General features: G+C 40.3%; 1 protein-coding gene across 1 annotated transcript in view; it reads right to left on the minus strand.

Moving 5' to 3' along the window:
- The window catches only part of LOC117508539 (collagen alpha-1(XXVI) chain), a 99,960-nt gene that overhangs the window by 8,833 nt on the left and 69,518 nt on the right, over nt 1-21,609 (minus strand). The window contains exons 4-8 of the mRNA XM_034168320.1: nt 15,680-15,741; nt 15,367-15,490; nt 9,709-9,807; nt 9,477-9,596; nt 3,915-3,998 (exon numbers count right to left, since the gene is read on the minus strand). Of these exons, the coding sequence (XP_034024211.1) occupies nt 3,915-3,998; nt 9,477-9,596; nt 9,709-9,807; nt 15,367-15,490; nt 15,680-15,741 (489 nt within the window). The remainder of the gene's footprint in view (nt 1-3,914; nt 3,999-9,476; nt 9,597-9,708; nt 9,808-15,366; nt 15,491-15,679; nt 15,742-21,609) is intronic.

Here is a 21,609-nt window from a genome sequence, read left to right on the forward strand (position 1 = left end):
CCCTAGGGATACAAAGTAGTCCTGCACCCTGAGAACACAGAGCCCGGGCCGGTATGTAGGGTTTAAGTAGGTCAGCTAAGTAGGGAGGTACAAGTCTGAATAATTTTATAGGTTAGTAGCAGAACCTTAAAATCTGATCTCACAGGGACAGGAAGCCAGTGAAGAGATGCCATAATGGGTGTAATGTGGACTTTCTGCTTCCTGTCAAAAATCTGGCAGCAGCATTTTGGACCAATTGGAGACCCCTAATGCTGGACTGTGGTAAACCAGAAAATAGAACATTGCAATAGTCCAATCTAGAAGAAACAAATGCATGTATCAGGGTCTCAGCATCAGCCATAGACAGGATGGGATGAATCTTTGCTATATTTCACAGGTGGAAGAAAGCAGTCCTCATAATATCTCTAATGTGGAGGCCAAAAGACAATGTAGGATCAAAAATTACCCCAAGGTTCCTCATTTTGTCAGTGTGATGTATGACACACAAGCCTAGGCTATGCATTAGCTGGTCAAACTGATGCAGATGTCTCACTGGACCAAGAACCATCATTTCAGTCTCGTCAGAGTTTAAAAGTAGGAAATTGCTAGAAATCCAGCTTTTCACTGATGCAAGGCAATCCCCTAAGGATTTTACGTGGATGAGATTACAGGCAGATATTGGCATGTATAACTGGGTATCAACAGCATAGCAATGAAAGGTAATCCCAAAATGCCGCAATATGTGCCCAAGGGGTGCTGTATAAAGGGAGAAAAGCAGGGGGCCTAAGACAGACCCCTGTGGAAGCCCAAATTTCATGTCACTGAGGTTAGAGGTAGTGTTGTTGTACAAAACGCAGTGAGAACGACTGATCAGGTATGATGTCAACAATGCAAGGGCATTCCGAATAATCCCAAAATGATTCCCAGCCTATCGAGTAGAATATGATGAGCCACTGTATCAAACGCAGCACTAAGATCTAACAGCACCAGAACTGTAGTGGTGCCCAAATCCATTGCAAGCAGAAGATCATTCAACACTTTAGTGAGAGCAGTCTCTGTGGAGTGATATTTTCTAAAAGCAGTGGCTCAAAAAGATTATTCTTAGTAAAATAGTCCACAAGCTGCTGTAAAACCACCTTTTCCAGAATCTTAGAGCAAAATGATAGATTTGATAACATTAGATTTCTTAAGTAATGGTTCAGTCACTGCAGATTTGAAACATTTAGGAACAGATCCAGAGGCTAATGACAGATTAATAATCTGTCATTAATATTTATAATAACACTAACACACTAACATGGTGGTGCCCTGGATCATGCCCAGGGAAATGCGCCACATGGCCAAAATGTCATTAAATAAGCTTTTCCCAGTCCTTTCTGAATCTCAAAGGCAGAGGATCTAGAGACATGAGTGTCCCTGTAGTCATATAGAGAGACTTATCTCAGAGCTTTTACCAAATACAGGTGATGGCCATGCCCAAGACGACGTTGAAGCACAAATGCCTTAATTCATGACAATCACAAACACAGACACTCTGACTCCTCACTCAGCTTCTTTAGTGCTGCAATCAATTGATTCCACAAAACTGAACAACATCGTCCATAAAGTCAAGATCAACCAACTCAACAACCCTAAACCCCAAGTCCAAGCAAGCACTGTCCCGAACAGAAGTCAGAACACATCCCTGACAAACAACAGAATTCACTGAGAACACGTCAAACACTGTGTCCACTCTGCACGCCACTTGCAGTGACTGCAGTGTCGGCTATGATATCCAGTAACTTACTGAGGAGCCCACATAGAGCTTAGGCCAAGAGCTGATTAAAATGTGGTTTGGATCCAAATCAAGGAGCATATATTTGATCGTTGACTGTAGGCAATTAACTTGAAAGTTAGGGTAAGTGAATGACTTAAAGTAACTACAGAATTAAGGCGTAACTTAGTTAGTGAAGTAAATGGTGGCAGATCTCTAAGTAAATTTAGTTTGGCAGCTTGAGACTACTGTATTTTCCGGAGTATGTTTTATTTTATTTTTTTACTATTTTGGGAGGTCCTACAACTTACACTCTGGTGGCACTTAAATAACAAATAAATACAAACCTATGTGTAATCTGACGACCATCTAACTGCAATCTACATATTCTGACAAAATCAAAACAGCATCTGAAACAATCTGATCGCGGTTGATTGAGCTCTGAGATCGATTGATCACAGCACAGCCTGCTGACATGTTGTGCCACCTTTATCCACCTCCACTGGACCTCGGCCAGAGAGGGTGAAAGAAATGTTGTTATGTAATAACATGTATGTGGCACAGCCACATGATGACATAAATAAACATGTAACTCACCCCCGGTACCCCCCGTTCCACAGCGCAGCACAGACAGCTGATCAAGTTCCTTTCACCCGGCTGTGCTGTGCGCTGGCGATGTCGATGTCGATCAGATTAAATCAAATACATAATCTAAGTAACCATTAAGCCCCCATCATACATAGCAAGAATGTGAAGGAACCATTCCGACACAGCAAATATTGCCATAATCTGACGCAGTCGGGAGGAAAAGAGGCGTGGTCAGCCGTGGTCCGAACGATCAAATACATAATCCACCTCTGGTATAAATAAATCCTATGTGAAGCGCCCTCCCACAGCAATAATCCAACTACAGTTGTGTTAAGATGTGTATCAAGTAAAATGACAACAAAAAGAGTTTAAAAAAGAGAAAAGAAAAAGTCCACTGGCTGCAAATGAAAGTTGCACACGTGTGGGAAGTTGGTGCACTGCCAGCACAGTCAACAGCAGTTACAGAGTCCAGCCGGACAAATAAAATTTCGCAATGCAGGTATATACTGATGAAACACCTAAAGGGTTTTGTCACCGGACTAACAGCAGGCGATCACTGACAGCTGTCAAGCTGTTTGTGTGCTCTCTGGATGGACAGCGCCTGTGCTCGCGTGTGCACGTGGGGCGGAGTGGCTGGTACAGCGTTTATGAACACATATACACACAGCTGAGCGAACATTTCGGCCACACACTCGCACACTGCTTTGATCAACTGTTCTACACATGCAGGCACACACGGCTCATTCAGCCATTATAAACGCGCGCAGGTGGGTGGACACTCATCACTCAGATCACCTGTTCTATGCACGTACACGCGTGTACTCCATCATGTGAGACACACACTGATGAGAAGTGGAGATTTGATTGCGTGGGTGACTGACAGCTCCAATGTCAGTGTCAGTGACACCAGTCTGTGTCATCTGACTGTTGTCTGAAATATGTTTGGGCTGCATCCTGCAGGTGTGCATGAGGCAGTCCGGATGCGTTCGGACCACGGCTGACCACGCCTCTTTTCCTCCCGACTGCGTCAGATTATGGCAATATTTGCTGTGTCGGAATGGTTCCTTCACATTCTTGCTATGTATGATGGGGGCTTAATGGTTACTTAGAGTAACTAAGGGACTTAATATTTTTATGATGTTAATTTTCCTGTTATTTGTACATAAAATATCAGTACCAAGTGCACTTTGACTCAGATCATTTATGCAAAACAGAAGAATGTTGCATCTTGGGAAAGTTATTCCCTTAAGTTAACCATTTGAAATATAGGCTGGAATATTATCTTTAAATTGGACTCAAACATCCCGTTTTGCATGTCCTTGTGTTTGACTGAACCTACAAGCGTATCTTTACGGCCTACTAATTCAAATTTCCATATCCAAAACACACTTTTTGCACAAAGTTAAATTAGCAAGACATGTTTGTCAAACATGGGAATTTGAGCTGAATTGCAAATAAACCTGTGTGGGTTTGAATAGTGGTTTACTGCACAGACTTTTTTTTTCCAAACTTCAGTACTGACATAATACAGAGGACACATCATGAAGTGCTTAGACACATTGTTTGCTTCTTTCCTATGGACGGGAAATGTTACCTGAGGGGCCAGCAGGACCAGTTTGACCAGGAGGCCCGACAGCAATCTGAGAAGTGGGAAGAGATGGAAGGTTGTGGTTCTCCTCTGGCAAAAATCAAAAACACACTTTTAAAGAACACATTCTCATGTTTGGCATGAACATGATACAGAAATTGCAATAACAAGTTTGAAAAATGATGTTCAAGTGGCAGGAGGTTAGTGAAAATATGGTCTGATTAGCTACAAACGAGGGCACTGGGCAGTTGGAGTTTGTCACTTTAAGGCTTTTCCCGGGGTGTGTTCAGTTCTGGGTGTTACTGTACACAGTTTAATGATAGATTATAATGGACGGGGAAACCGGACACTCCCATTGTGAGCTTTTCTCTGTGCTTGACTGCATGATGGAAGGAAAATTTGACTGATTTGTTTCAGTACAACATGTAGGGTTGCCACCCCTCCCTTAAAATACAGAATTGTCCTTTATTTGACAATTAATTGTTGCATCCCGTATTGTTCCATATTTTCATAAATGTCCCACAGACACTCAAAAAATAAATAAATACAAAATAAAAGTAGCGAGGACTCGACGTGAGGACCTGACGTGAGGATAGACCTCAGACTTTCGCCTCTGCATCTCCGTGTGCCCACCTTTCTGGTCCTGTCACGGGTTGCCTGGTATGTCTACACCCGAAACTCCACCGCATCCAAAGAAGCAAAAATGTGTGCAAATGTACAGAAGTGAGCGGGAAAAGTCGAACCCCTGGCTTGACAGCGTTAGTGGCAATGGATACAAGGCAAACAAGTTTTTTTATTTTCTCTTCTTAAAGTAAAAATGTCCTCACTTTAAAGATGAAAATTATAGGTCTGTTTTCCTTAATATTTATGTTTATTATTGCACTTCAGTGACTGCACAGTTTATCCTTAAAGTAGACCTGCATTGAAATAAATGTGGTCAGATTTCAGAAAGAAATAGCTGATATGTATTTATAAGACCCTTGTGAATGCAGTAAAGTAAATCTGTAAGCCCAAATTTGTAATTCAGCGGAGAAATCTTCGTTTAAAAATGACAAATTTGCAGCTAAAATTTAGCCCTCTGTGAAAACAGTTTGTATAGCCGTATCATTTCCATGACGTCATGGACAAGACGACGCGCTCCCGCCTTCAGTCCGATCCCGCACTGAAATTGATTTTATCTGTTAGTAATGTTACTTATACACGTCCTGGTTTCAACATCCAAAAGTAAGCTGCAATGAATGTGAGATACAGATCTGTGTGCTCAGATCAGCAAGGACATCGACAGCGGGCGCCGTTCTTCCTCTCCCGTTCTCTGCCTCCGCTGCGCTTATTAAGTCTGCGGGCTCATTAACGAGCTCGTTAACCGCCGACGCAGGCCACTCACACCGCCCGTGTCTGCTTTGCAGCCGGTGTTGTGCCAGATTCAGCACACAACACTGGCATCACTGTCTACTGAATGGAGCTGCAGCACACTTGGCACAAGTCCTGAGATTACGCTCGCTGTTTTAATGCGAAGCGGCCGGTACACCTGTTGCTGCAAGGACAGACTTCTTGCGGCAAAATCCACAGCACCGCACGTCTCGGCAATCGGAGCCCCAGAGCTCCATGGACGCTGAGAGAGGTTTATATATGTTTAATGACTGGGATTCTTTGCGGGTCTCGCCTCCATATCCCGCGATGGTACCGGAGGCGAAAGACAGTAGATTTTCATTGCGACACCACTCAATCAAATGGTGTATGAAAAAGTCCCCCAAAATAATTTTCAAGCACAAATAAAAGAAATGTTTACTCACCAAATGTGCAGCAAGACAATATGAAGTTTTAAAAAAAGTAGATCCTTCCGTATAAGACAAGAAAAAGGTGCAGATGCAAACTGACGTAAATCCACAAATTACAGTTGGCGCGCAATGCATGCTGGGAGAGGGTCTTCTTCATGACGTCTCGGCAGCGTCTATGATGAGAGGGACAGTTTTGCGGAGGGCTAAATGTTAGCTGTAAATTTGTCATTTTTAAATGAAGATTTCTCCGTTGAATGACAGATCTGGGCTTCCAGATTTAGTTTACTACATTCAGAAGGATCTTATGTGTAAATGTAAGTCATTTTTTGGTCCAAAGATCTGACTGCATTTATTTCAGTGCAGGTCTACTTTAACAATTGTGTGTTAAGCACTTAAAGCTTTAAGTATAACTCACTGCTTTTTTCAAAATTAAATATACCACTCCTCAGGTGGTGGTAGTGGGCCTGAGGAGCCGTGGTGGGCTTCCTTTATTTTCATTTCTGAAAGGTGCCAACCCTAACAACATACGTCATTGTTAGCTTGCTAACATCTGTAAATGTCTTGTAAATCATTTCAAAGGTATTATCTGCTTACAAAATCAGCATTTTTCTATTTAAAAGTGTTTCTTTCTCATTAACGTTTACAACATACAAGAGAAGAAAACTGGCAAACGTCTGACCGGAAGATTTAAACAGAAATGCCGCTGTCTTGGATTATTTTGTTTGTACGTCACACTGCCTTCACTCAGATTAACAGCTGCTGTGTCACATCACTCAGCATTTGCATAAAATAGACTTCTCGTCTATGCGGGCTCAGCCTAGCTGGCAACATACTGTAGCAACCACTTGTCTCTTATCGCTGTAAAATGCCCATTTGGATTGAAACTGAATGTCAGCCGGTCATATTGCTTCTGTCTCTGGTAGCTAATGTGACCAAGGGGGTTATGTTTGAATTAATTCTAAACTCTGCAGGTGTTGTTTCTGGCCTCTAACTGATACAACAGTGGAAGGAAATCAGGGCACATATCCACAATGCACCTCAGAGTCCTCTCAGAGAGCTCCTAACTTAGCCTAAAGATTCCTGGCAAGGAATCTTAGCCTAAGACGTGATCCAGGAAGTGTCTGAGAGTGACTGAGTAAGGAGTGGACAGAAACTCTTGTCTTTGTGAGGAGGCGGGGCCGACCCCGTTGCTAGGTATGGGAAGGTCCTCTAAGAGCTGTGATTGGTTGTCACAGAAAGCGAAGGAGAAATAAAAAACAAATGCGCTCCTTGTTATGAATGGACAGTGAAATCAACTGATCATATAACCTGGAACTGTATTAATAAATGTGCAATTGTGAGGATAACTGTCACAATGATGAAACTCAGCAAGCTTCAATAAATTGTTATACAGCTTCAAAATGTTTGAACATACCTCGTTCACATGCCGATTCTATATATGAAACAATTTTATTTTGTACTTACAATGAACTCACGCATGAGTTCATTGTAAGTACATAATATAATTATAAATATGTTAAAAATGCATGCATAACACAAGAAAGTGAAAACACTTACTTCCATTGTGGTTCATTTAATCTACTGACACAATAAATCAATAACACGAGCAACATTGTTAAACTAACATAAACCACAATAACATCATTTAAAACCTCAAAATTCCAAATTCCCATGGTGCATTGCAGCACAGCATCCATTGTTATTGGTTAGCTAAAACTGCTAATTTCTCCAAAAATATTTGTCCTGTCAAATTCCGCTTTCACAGCGATACATACACTTGTGCTCAAACGTTTACATACCCTGACAGAATTTTTGCTTTTTTGGTTATTTTTAAGAGAATATGAATGACAACACAAAAACTTTTTTTTAACTCATGGTTAGTGGTTGGGTGAAGCCATTTATTGTCAAACAACTGTTTCCTCTTTTTAAATCAAAATAACAAGAAAACTACTCAAATGACCGTGAACCAAAGTTTACATACCCCTGTTCTTAATACTGTATTTCCCCTTTAACATCAACGACAGCTTGCAGTCTTTTGTGGTAGTTGTAGATGAGGCTCTCTGATGGTTAAGCTGCCGCTGAATATGTTTCAGACTTTATTTACATTAATTACAAAGAAATACAAACAGTATGGCACTTTATGGTAAATCTGTGTGGAGTAGACAGTTCTCAAAAACTGAGTGACTGTGCAACAAGTAGAAGAGTGAGGAAAGCCACCAAGACACCCACACAACATAGAAGAAGTTATGGGCTTATGTGGCTGTGATTGGAGAAATTGTGCACAGTGCAAGCTTTGCATTTTGCATCACTACCCTTAGCTTCATAGTGGAGTAGAGCAGAGAAGGATTTTCTTTCACCAAAACAGATCAAATCCAGGCTTGCATCTCAGATGTACCTTCTGGCAATTTGTAGCTAAACCTTCAGGTCTTTTTTTTAAGAAAATCCTCCTCTATACCACTTCATCATGAAGATGGATAACTGGTGATACAAAATGAAAGTGTCTCTGAGTGTTCTGGCAACAAACAAAACAGATGCTGGTTCCACCATCATCTCTCTTTCTGAACATTTATTTTGATGCTTTTTAATGTCAGAAGAAAACATAAATAAATCCTACTTCCCATATCCTGACATTTTTAAGACTTATGAAAGACTGATTTTAGATATTTTAATGCCAACTACGGCTTTATTTTTAGATTAACAAATTCAGTGCCTTTTTAAAGGATCTGCAGGAACGCTGCATTTGTTGTTCTTTGATGTATCCATCTTCCTACTCTGGAGAAAAAAAAAAAGAAGCTAAAATCTTGTGAGGTAAAGTCATTTCCAACATGACAGAAGAGTTAAGACTTCAGGGGCAACAGTCAGACTACAGAGTTCCATCTGCAGTCAACAGTAGGATTAACAGTGATCAGCACCAACAGCTGGCCCACCTCTAAGCAGCCCGTCGCCGCAAACAATTGGACATCATCCATGCACTTTGAAACTTCTGCCTTGTCCTCATGATGTAACGCATGTAGAATACATATTGTAATCATAAATTTGCTGGAGGCACTGGCACACTTTCTCTTTTTAACACATGCTCAGCGTCAGTCTTCCCTCATGTTGAGACGGCGCTGTTACATCATGGCTACATTCTACACAACGAGTCTACAAGGAGCAGGTTTCCCTCTGGAATTAATTTTCTAACATTACAGTCTGCCCCGGCCTGGCTGCCTCCCCGACAAACTCCACATGAGTGGCAGACGATCTCCCTGGTTCACAGCAGGCCCAGTTTTTGGCTCTGGGCCGCATGCCTCTTCCCCCCAAACGCAGCCTGTTGTGCTGACAGCTAACAAATAAGGGCTGAGTTACAGCCAGTTGGCCCCCCTGAGCTGACACAGTCCCACAGAACCAAATCTGCATAGTTTCAGACCCGCAGACACAAAGGACAACAAAGCCAAAAAGCTAATCTGAGCCAGCAGCCTGTATGAGGTCGTGATTATTCTACGGACTTTACTGCCTCCTGGTGGAGAAACGTAGAAATCAACAATAAGAGATGCTCTCGCCTTCAACGAAACACTCACTCACTCTTCAGCCGCTTATCCGGGATCGGGTCGTGGGGCTTCAACGAAACAAAATCTATGTTACAAACAACAAACACAAAGTTATGTTTAACTTTCCCCATAAAAGAAAAAAGCTTTAAAGACATGAAGCTGTGTTTGAATGGTTTTAATATTGGTCTTAGGGCAGAAGAAGGAAGTTCTAACACAGTTTTGTTCAGTTTTAAGAGCTAAATTTAAGGTGGAATGCTCACCTTGGTGGTCTACCTGAAAAATATCACCCCTCATTTGGATAGAGGAGGAGCTCGGCCCTGGAGGTCCAGGTGGACCAGGGAGGCCCACATCCCCTGGAAAACCTCTCTCCCCTCTCGGTCCTGAGCAGGAATGAAAATACAAACCAGCTAATCAAACTGAATGTTCCAACAGTCAACAGATGCCAAAACATTCTCATGTCTGCAGATTGGACAGATGCGCCTGCTATTTTACCCATTGGTCCAGGAAGGCCAGTTCTTCCCGATGGACCTGGAGGCCCAGCAGAACCAGGAAGCCCTGGAGGTCCAATGGGGCCTGGAGGGCCTATCCTCCCTGGGAAAGAGAGATGTTAATTTAAACATAGAAGTGAATAAAGAGTTTAGTCCAGAATTTTCAACAACTTTACTATATTTAATCCTTCACTGTGGTACTGAAAAACCTGAAGACATCATTCAAAAGCTCGGAGGAAAATGACTTGTTCAGTCCCAAACATTCAGTAAAATTTGACAAAAATAATCCAATATACAGCAAATAACTCAGCAGGATAAGGAGGTGAGCTATCAATATGTAGATTTAGGTTTGATTCCCAGTCATCTGCATTGTCTCAGTCCACCCAACTGTAAATGGGTACCAGCTTTGACGTACACCAGTCCATCTGCTGACTGATGGGCATATATGGGACTTATTGTATTTGCAACCACAGTAGACTTGACGGATTGGAACTACTGTGCAATCATTTTCTGTCAAATCACTGCACGTAAGTAGGGCTGCAAGTTTCTATGTGTGTGGTGGTTCATGAAATTTCAACAGAATCTCAGAAAAAAATCATGGTGGACTATTTCTTTAATTATCTCTGAATATTGAATTACACATTTATAACCCCAAATTAGCAAATGTTTGCATGGTGTTGGGGGGGGGAGCCTTCCTCCTTCAGGTATGCAACATGTTCCAAAAGAAACTGGGACACTAAAGTATTTACAATTCTGTAATGTTGCTATTCTGTTTCACATAAAAGATGTTTTGGGTTTGAGGATAAGTGATGAAACATTTTAGTTGTTATTTTGTTCCATTCTTCCTGCAAACAGGTCTTAAGGTGTGCAACAATACACGGGCCGTCGTCGTTAAACCTTTCATTTCAAAGTTCTCCACACATTCTATATTGCAGACAGATCAAGACTGCAGGCAGGCCGGTCCAGTGTCCTTACCATCTCCACCTACAGCCATGCCTTTGTAACGTGCTGAATTTGGTTTTGCATTTTTTTTTTTTTTTTTTTTGGAAAAAGATTCATGAATGACCCTGGAAAATGTCATCGTGAAGGCAGCATATGTTGCTCTACAATCTCAATGTACTTTTCTGCATTAATGCTGCCATCACAGAAGTACAAATTGCCTTTGCCAAGGGCACTTGCACAACCACATACCACGACAGACCCTGGCTTTTGGATTTGTTGCTGATAACAGTTTGGCTGATTCTTTTTGACTTTTAGTCCGGTGTTCTGACGAGATGTCATTCCTGACGAGAGGCCAGCTCTCCGCGCAACTGCGCATGCGCAGTTCTCTCTACACAGACTTTCACACATCCCCCCGTCGGGTTGACGTGCCTCTCTTTACCGCGTTGAACTCCCCGACCGAGAGATCGAGGAATGAAAATACAATGGCAATAAGTGTCATTTCAATTTTAAAAAGTTAAAATTTGCATGTGCACACTGTATTTACAGCATAGTATTGTCGGGACGCGGAACTGTCGATTTATGCGACGAGATGCACGATTTGACAGAACATTGGCACACATGGTGTCCATTTCTTCCACAATAAAAAGGTCTACAATACTGATTTGTCTGACTACGATACATGTTTCCACTGTATGATGGACAAACCCAGATGCCCCTGAGACTAGACACGTCAACACAGCTTCTGCACAAGGTTAACATACGTCTTCTATTTTTCACCGTAAGGTTTTAAGTATTCTTTGTGAATGTATGCTTGACCTTTACAAACTGAAATTCTTCCAGAGTCCTTGAATCGTCTGGCGATATTATGCACTGTAGAGGGAGAACCATATTAATCCCTTCTTGGCTGTCTTTGAGGAACACTGTTTTTAAATATTTCAATAATTTTCTCACACATTTGTTGACAAATTGGAGATCCTCTACCCATCTTTGCTCCTCCAAGACTCAGTCTCTTGTGGAATATGCTTTTGAGCAAAATCATGATTACAATCACCGGTTAGAAATAACATCATTATGTACGCCAAGGACGTAATAAAATTTATTTATTTGTCTGTCTGTCTGTTAGCAGGATTACATCAAAACTACTGCACGGATTTTAACGACATTTTCACCACAGATAGATATGAGGCCATGGAAGACTCCATTAAATTTTGGATGTGATCCAGATCCAGATTCTGGATCAAGACTTCACTTTATATAGGCTTTGAAGGATTACTTTTACCAGGATTACATCAAAACTAGTGCTCGGATTTTGACAAAATTTTCAACACAGATACATATGGAAGACTCAAATTTTTGAGGTTATCTGGACCTGAATCCGGATTCTGGATGGAGATTTCACTTTATATACGCTTTGAAGGATTACGTCAAAATTACTTCACAGATTCTCACCACATTTGCCGCACGGATAGGTATTAGGCCATGGAAGACTCCACTGAATTTTGGAGGTGATCTGAATCTGGATCCAGATTCTGTATCAAGCTTTCACTTAATAGTAGTTAGTGGTTCCAGCTAAAGAAATTAAACTGTACCCAAATAATAAATCATATGTGTCAAAGGACATCAAAGAAATTATAAATGTGAGGAACTTGGCTTTTAAACGGAAAGACAAAGGAACACTCAAACAGACTGAAAAAGAGATAAGAATCAAATTAAGAGAAGCAAAGTCCAGGCACCGGCAAGATTTAGAGATCGCTTTTAAACGCAAAAACTCGAAACAGGTATGGGACAATATGAAGACAATGACAGGAATGACTTCTTCTAATAAAGCTATCATTGTCGAAAATGAGTACAAATTTGCTAATGATCTAAACACATTCTATTCTAGATTTGAATCACCTGATATCTCTCAGAAATGTGACAGAATCCTTGCAAATATCCACCCTGGCTTGGACAGTATTGAAATCACTGTCGATGAGGTGAGGAAAACTTTTAAAACAACAAACATTAAAAAAAGCTGAAGGGCCTGACAAGAGCAGCCCCTATCTGTTAAAAAACTTTGCAACAGAATTAGCTCTGGCCTGGCAACCAGTCTTTCAGTTGTCAATTGATACATTCACAGTTCCCATAGCATGGAAAACTGCTCATGTCAAACCAATACCTAAAATCCCAAATGCCAAAGAAAGCAAGGATTTTAGGCCCATCGCGTTAACGTCAGTGATTATGAAGGCTCTAAAACTCTAAAGGCTCTAAAACTGGTTGTGGTACTGAGGATGCTGTTGCTGCTCTCATCCACATTATCACAAAGCACCTTGATAAGTCAAATAATTATGCAAGAGCTCTCTTCTTAGATTTCTCATCAGCCTTTAATACTATTAAACCAGACATCCTGATCTTCAAACTGTCACAGCACAGAGTTAATCCATATCTGATTCACTGGTACGCATCCTTCCTCACAAATAGAGTTCAACTGGTTAAATTGAACAACACACTCTCCTCTACCATCACGACCTCTGTCGGTGCCCCCCAGGGCTGTGTTAGTTCAGCCCTGCTTTTTACCTTATACACTGATGACTGTCGTGCAACATCCAGTAATCAGTACGTCATCAAATATTCAGATGATACTGTATTGCTGACACTGCTGTCAAACACAGACAGCCCTGAGCTGCACCAACAGGGGGTCGACAAGGTTGTGATGTGGAGCAAAAACAGAGGAGGTGGTTTTCTGTACAAAAACTGTAACAGTAGCACCCACCATCATAAACAACGAGAGTGTAAAACAGGCGGAGTCATTTAAATATCTGGGTGTGATGATTGACTGTTTATTGTCATGGAAACATCACATAGACTTTGTTTGTAAAAAGACCAAAGAAAGAAGCTATTTCCTTCGTCTCCTGCGGTCTTTTGGGGCCTCTCATCAGGTGCTGTTGCTGTTTTTCACTTCCATCATCCTCAGTGTTCTGCAGTATTGTAACGCTGTGTGGTTCAGCTGTCTGTCCATCACTGCTAAATCTGGGCTTAGACAACTGCTTAAAATCTGCTCTAAGATAGTGGGACAGTCTCTGGATGGTCAGTATGAAGCCGCATATCACAACAACATGATGCGGTTAGCTAAGAACATCGCCTTTGACCCCAGCCATGTCCTAAATTCTGAATATGTGCTTTTACCATCAGGGCGACGCTACTGTGTGCCGCGCTATAACAAAGTCAGGCTTAAGAACTCATTTATACATCAGTCTATTTTGAAACTAAATGAGGAGCTTAGTTCATAGAGTCAGAGTGTGAAGGCAAATGGATGATTGTTTATTGTTGTTTTCTTTGTGTGATGTAATTGTTTTAATGTATGATGTCTATTGTCCTTGTGTTATACGGAGCTGCTGAACAGGCAAAACAAATATCAGATCCATGATCTGACAATAAAGTTCATATCTATCTATTTATCTAATATAGGCTTTGAAGGATTACTTCAAAACTACTTCACAGATTCTAACCAAATCTGCACCATAGACTCAGATGCAACGCAATGTGAGTCTATGTAATGAATAATGAATTAATAACATTGTTGTTATGCGTGTGGACCCTACAACATTTTTCCAGGCACTATAGTTTCACTAAGTGTGGACATAGAGATTCCATATGTGGCAGCATCTTTTGTCTGGATGATTACTAGATGATGCATTGCTGTTATCTTATACCCATGTGTATTTTGGGGGTAAAAACCTGATTTTTGACCCCCCCCCCAAAAAAAATCTATGACATTGGCTATAACGTTAATACTTTATGGAATACAGTTTTTATATTCACTGAAAGTATATTATTAAATTATGGCCCTGTGATGAGGGAAACAAAACAAACTTCTGTTGATGTTTAAAGATGTCTTGTTTGTTTTTATATATATATATAAAATATAAACTCTTATCATAGGGACTGAGCAAGTTAGGCAGCAGGCAAGACCATACTGGTTATAGTTTTGATATGCCCTGAAATTGACCCTTGGAATTGATAGGGATGATACACAGGAATAAGTTTGTTACATGATAAAAGATGAGATATGACATTGTGGTCCTGTATTAGTGATTTTGGGGGGAAAATCTATTTTGAGAACTTTGATTTCACTCTTTGAGCATATCATTCTGTTAAAGACCATTCAGAATCTAGTTGTATCAGTAACCATCCATAGACATCCCTGATTCAATTTCTCCCTGATGTCTTACCAAGAGTTTAAATGATTACTGGAAAAAAAAAAAAAGATTATTCTTTAATTTCTGTGTTTTTGAGAACTCTGATTTCAGACTTTGATTGCAAGTACTATGTCACTTTATATGTCATAAATTCTTTGAATCGTGAGTGAGTGAATGTTGGAGTGTTGGTTGCATGTGAATCACGCTATATATATATGTATGGAACATGTTGTAGGCCTTAAATGCAGGAATGGATGCATATTAACGATATTTTTTCATTTTTTTTCCCCCTATACCATTCAAACTTTTTCTGGTTTGGCGTTGTGTCTTTTCCCCTCATTCTTGTTGGGGGTAATGGGCCCCACATCCTTCTGTGTCTTGTTAAAAGACACTTTGATATTGGGTGCTGAACCAAGCAACCATTCAGGTCATGGCCATTCGGCACTCCAACTGGGAAATTCTGTATATTGATTGACTGAAGCACAGCAGTTCAGTGTGTCCTTGGTATGTTCCACAACACGTGTTTTGTGTTATTTTGTCACCTGGTGGCAAGTTTGATGGTGGTCCAATAGGAGTGGGTTTGGACGTGTCCACTTCATTGTCAGTCGAAGCCTCCAGCAAACTGTTGACTGTTGGTGAGGAATGTTTATTCTCAAACAGCTTAATCTGGAACAAGATCAGTAGATATTAGACACATCTGCAAATTAAAAAAAAAAATGCATTTCTGTTATTGACAGAGTGCAACATTGTTCCAGGAGAGAGGGGGCGGTGGGGCGGTGGGGGGGGGTGAGAGAGAGAGAGCAAGCAAGCACAAAAGCGTGTACAATTATGTTCAAACAGAGAAATGTTCTTTACCTTGGTTTCAATGGCATTTATTCTGCTGTTCATCTCTGTGAAACCAGTACAGTTCATGCACTCTAAAAAAGAGAGATGAATTCACAAATTAATGCAACAATAACTTTATACTAGCCCTTTTAATATAAAGCACTTTTAATGGTTGTCCATTCGGCTGCTCCCATTTTGTGTTCGGGGTCGCCACAGCAGATACAACCAGATCCACATTGATATTTGGCACAGGTTTTACGCTGGATGCCCTTCCTGATGCAACTCCAGTGTTACCTGGAGAAGCACGCACAGCTGCCGGTGTTCCAAAGAGGTCTCCCATCCAAGTACTAACCAGGCCCCACACTGCTTATCTTCTGAGATCTGACGGGATCAGGCTAACACACAGCAGATCTGTTTTTAATATAAAGTTAATTTACTGCCCCCTGTTGGAAAGGTGTGTGAGTCCAAAATGTAATGAGCAATATTAGCTAATATTCATAGCTTCTCCAAAACTATTAGTCTCATCAACGTTCCATTTTGACGCCGTTCATCCTTGACCAAAATACTTAAGCATGTCAAACAGCAAATGTCAGCTATGCTGTTTCTCCCTGATTGAAGTTGCATGTGCGCACAGCTGCTGTAAGCGGGTGGTTTTAATTTGACAAACAAAGACAGTGGCTGAAGACATAAAACCACTAAACATTTCTCTTATGATACTAACATGCAACTTAAGTCTGTCATGGTAAGAGCAACATGAGACTTGTCTAAACTGACTAAACCAATTAAGCTACAAAAACATAATAAATTAACAACACAAACAACACTGTTAAACTAACATAAACCACAATAACATTTAAATCCTCCAAACCCCAAACTCCCATGGGGAATTGCAGCTCAGCATCCATTGTTTATTGGTTAGTAAAAATTGCTAATTTCTCCAAAAATATTTGTTCCTATCAACTTTCAGTTTGTGCAGCATTCATCCTTGACCCAAAATACATAAGCATGCCAAACGGCAAATGTCAGCTCTCCCTGGTTTTTGCGTGATTAAAGACACACACACACACACACACACACACACACACACACACACACACACACACACACACACACACACACACACACACACACACACACACACACACACACACACACACACACACACACACACACACACACACACACACACACACACACACACTTGGGTATTCTAATATAGATTCTTTCTTTCTTAGTCTTTTTCTCCAGCTTTCTAATCTTTTTTTTCACATCATGCCACACATTTTCACCAAACCTGATGAATTTTATGGTTGAGGATCTGCAAACAGGTGGAACTGGTAAATTCATTCATTCATTTCCTAAATGCACTGATTCCAGTTAAGGGTCATGGGGGCACATAGTCAGACAAAAGATATTCACATTCTCATCACACTAACACTGGGAAAAAGGAAATATGACTTAAATACAGTTGTATGCAAACTTTTGGGTACCCCTGATGATTTACACGATTTTCCTTTATAAATCATTTCTTGTTTGGATCAGCAATTTCAGTTAAATATATCATAAAGCAGACAAACACAGTGATATTTGAGAAGTGAAATGAAGTTTATAGGATTTACAGAACGTGTGCAATAATTCTATAAACAAAATTAGGCAGGTGCATAAATTTGGGCACCCCAACAGAAAAAATACATAAATATTTTGCAGAAATAACCAGTGATTCCGGTAACGCATTACTTAGTAACGCGTTACTCTAATCTAACCACTTTTTTTAGTAACGAGTAATCTAACGCATTAATCTTTCCGAATCAGTAATCAGATTAAAGTTACTTCTCCATGTCACTGTGCGTTACTATTATTTTTGCATTGTGGGTCGATAGCAGCATTAAACTTGGTCTGTGGGCAGGAGGTCGGGGTTTGACTGCACTGCCCACTTTAAGCGAGCTGTGAGCTTTTCATCCGCGGTTTTCTGCAGCAGCTACGACTCGTCCTCACCTCTTAAAGCGCGGTGACACCAGCACACCTGCACTGAGATTTACAAAGACATTTTTATGCTTTTTTTCTCCTTTATTTAGAATTCTGAACTGAGCCGCTCCGTATCTGTTGCTACAAAAACAGCTGATCCTCCGAAACGCATCAACAACTAACACTATTTTCCACTCAAATGCACCTAAACTCTCTTTCTGAGGACCACATGATGTGAAAACGCAATAAAACTTTCTTACCTGTAAATCTGGTCATGTTTTCTCCATAAATAAATGTTATCCATTCTTTGTGCTCAGACGCCAAAGCAGGGGCGAATCCAGATGGAATGGGGGCATGGGGCAGGGATGTGCCGCCCCCACAACACCATTAGATTAAAGGTCCAGTCTTTAAGCCTTTTTTTATGACAACTACTAATACTACTTATAATAATAATAATTCTGACAAGTAAAATGTTTAGAGACAATTTAAATGTTAGAAAAATGTTAGAAAGAATTTAATAGTTATATTTATAAACAATGAAGGTTAGAAATTGCAAGTTTTACTGTTACAGTGCTGTCAACAGTTAAATATGAGGTCAAGAAAGGGGTCTTTATTTTACTTTTTATAAAACAAGTATTTATTTTCGCTGAAGTCAAGAAAGGGTGACTATAAAGTGAGTTTTGGCAAAACAAGTATCATTGTCATGTTGAGGTGGCAGAGGGTTGTTGTCGGCAGCTTTACAAAACATCTCAGGTTTAGTCAGGTTTGTTAGTTTCCAAGAATGGACAACCCACTTAAAATCACACAACAGATTTTCAATAATATTCAGGTCTGTGGACTGAGATGGCCATTCCAGAACATTGTACTTGTTCCTTTGCATGAATGCCTTAGTAGATTTTGGGCAGTGTTTAGGGACATTGTCTTGTTGAAAGATCCAGCCCTGGCGCAACTTCAACTTTGTCACTGATTCATGAACATTGTTCTCAAGAATCTGCTGATATTGACTGGAATCCATGTGACCCTCAACTTTAACAAGATTCCCAGTACCTGCACTGGCCACACAGCCACACAGCATGATGGAAGCACCTCCAAATTTTACTGTTGGTAGCAAGTGTTTTTCTTGGAATGCTGTGTTCTTTTTCAGCTATGCATACTGCCCCTTGTTAAGTCCAAATAACTAAATTTTAGTTTCATCAGACCACAGCACCTTATTCCAAAATGAAGCTGGCTTGTCCAAATGTGCTTTAGCATACCTCAAGTGACCCTGATTGTATTGTGTACTCAGAAAATGCTTCCTCTGCATTACAGCATCATACAGCATGTCTTTGTGCAAAGTGCGCTGTATAGTTGAACAATGCACAGAGACACTGCAGCAAAATCATGTTGTTGGTCTTTGGAGCAGGTCTGTGGGTTGACTATGACTATTCTCACCATCCTTTGCTTCAGCTTATCTGAGATATTTCTTTGCCTGCCACTTCTGGCCTTAACTAGTACTGTGCCTGTGGTCTTCCATTTCCTCACTATGCTCCTCACAGTGGAAACTGACAACTGAAATCTCTGATATAGCTTTATGTATCCTTCCCCTAAACCATGATGTTGAACAATCTTTGTTTTCGGGTCATTTGAGAGTTGTTTAGAGGCTCCCATGTTGCCACACATTAGAAGAGATGCAAAGAAGGGAAACATTTGCAAATGGCCATATTAAATACCCTTTCTCATGACTGGATTCAACTGTGTAAGGAGGTCAAGGGTCAATGAGCTTACCAAACCAATTTTGTGCTCCTATAATTAGTGCTGAATGTATTCAAATCAATAAAATGACAAGGGTGCCCAAATTTATGCCCCTGCCCAATTTTGTTGAAATAATTATTGCACACTTTCTGTAAATACTAGAAACTTCATTTCACTTCTCAAATATCAGTGTGTTTGTCTGCTATATGATATATGCAAGTGAAATTTTTGATCCAGACAACCAATGATTTATAAAGGAAAATCATGCAAATCATCAGGGGTGCCTAAACATTTGCATACAACTGTATTTAAGTCAGTTGCACATCAATGTGTCCAAATTACATAATTTTCTTATGTTTTCTGAAAACATTTTGATTGTGTGCAACCAATGTACTTAAATCCATCATACTTCTTTTTGTTAGTCTACAATGAATTTAGAGGAACCAAGTCACCAAACCTGCAAATCCACACAAACCTGGGTCCTTCTCATTGTGAGGCAACATTGCTAATTGCTAATCCACCATGCTGCCCTTGGAGCCAGAAAATATGAAATCAATTTTTAATATTTATTTTAAGTATCAGTATTTTACTACAACAGGTTTTCAGAAATTATGCAAAAAAGGTTAGCCTGATCTGGGAATTGTGTACATTCAATTTTAGAGTGATGTGTTCTGGAAAAATGACCATTGTAAGCAAGGGGCAGAGCCAGAGATTTTAAAAATACATTGTTAACATTATGAGACAGAATCATTTGTGATCTTTAAAGGAGCAAAGCCAGAATACTTGTTTTACAAATTTTGGTTTATTTACTTATTTATTCTTCTTCATTTTTCAGTCATTCATTTATTCACTTAATTTTTAATTACAAAATTGGGCATTCTCCAGAGACAGGAAGGACAGTGATTTTTTTTTTTTTAAGAAGAAGAAATGCAGTTGAGTGTACATTCAACCAGGAAGACTTTCAAGATGTTTTCAAGCTTTAATTCAGATTCACCTCATCAGTAACAACTGCATCTCTAATAGGAAGCACCTCTCCCACATTTTAACTCACGGCCAATATGAAACTTTCATATTATTTAAAATGCCAGTTCTAACTCACCTCTCTGCTGCTTGCAGTTGCTGACCAAAACTAATGCCTCCTCCACCCTATCACTGCCAGTTGGTCCCTGTCTATTACCTGGGGTAGCCTCCACCCCTGCCTTCTTCTCATGGGAGAATTCAAGGTCAACGTACCCCTTCACAGTCAAGATAGGCACTGGCCCCAAAGACTTTCCTAATATTTTCTACAATAGCTATATGGATTAAATGTTTAACCATTTAATGGTAAAACTAGTTGAAGATACACTTATGATTACCATTAAACATTAACAGGGAGCATGGTTAGTCAAATGACATTTAACCTTGAAAGGTCAAACTCAGGGTCATAAAGTCAAACAGTTTGGAGCCAATTAGGATTAAATATGGGGAGAAAGTTGTTTGTTAAGCAAGGATAAAGTAGTTTAGTTTTGCACTGAATTGATAAAATGTCAAGGCTACACAGAACAACAGATTATGCAGGGCTGTTCTTGAGTAAACATGCCAATGGGCCAATGGCCCACTCATCATAAAACTAATGGGCTTTTTCCAGCAATATATGGTCTGACAATGGTTGCCCAGCCAGTCTCAGCAACTGCTGCATTCAGTTCAATTCCATCTAACTCACTCATCTTCAACCGCTTACTCCAATTCAGGGTCACGTGGGGTTGGAGCCTATCCCAGCGGTCACAGGGTGTAAGGCGGGGTACACCCTGGACAGGACACCAGTCTGTCGTAAGGCCACATATAGACAAACAAACAAACACAGTCACACCCGCATGCACACCTATGGACAATTTAATGTTTCCAATCCACCTGTCCTGCATGTCTTTGGATGTGGAAGGAAGCCGGAGCACCTGGAGAGAACCCACGCAAACACAGGGAGAACATGCAAAAACCACACAGAAAGGCCACAGGCGGGAATTGAACCAATGATCTTCTTGCTGTGAGGCAACAGTGCTAACCACTAACCACTATGCTATCCACTATTGCTTTATTATTTAATGTTAAACATTGTTAATCAAAGACCCACAGTAGTTACTATCATTCACCATTCTACTAGTTTTTATATTTTTCAATATTTTAATTGTTTTTTACAGTGTTGCTGTAATTTTTTTGAAATGCTGATTAGGATGATTATTAATATTATTAAATGGGTTGCATTTATATAGCACTTTTCCATCTGCATC

The sequence above is a fragment of the Thalassophryne amazonica genome, chromosome 4, assembly GCF_902500255.1.
Source record: "Thalassophryne amazonica chromosome 4, fThaAma1.1, whole genome shotgun sequence".
Classification (NCBI taxonomy): domain Eukaryota; kingdom Metazoa; phylum Chordata; class Actinopteri; order Batrachoidiformes; family Batrachoididae; genus Thalassophryne; species Thalassophryne amazonica.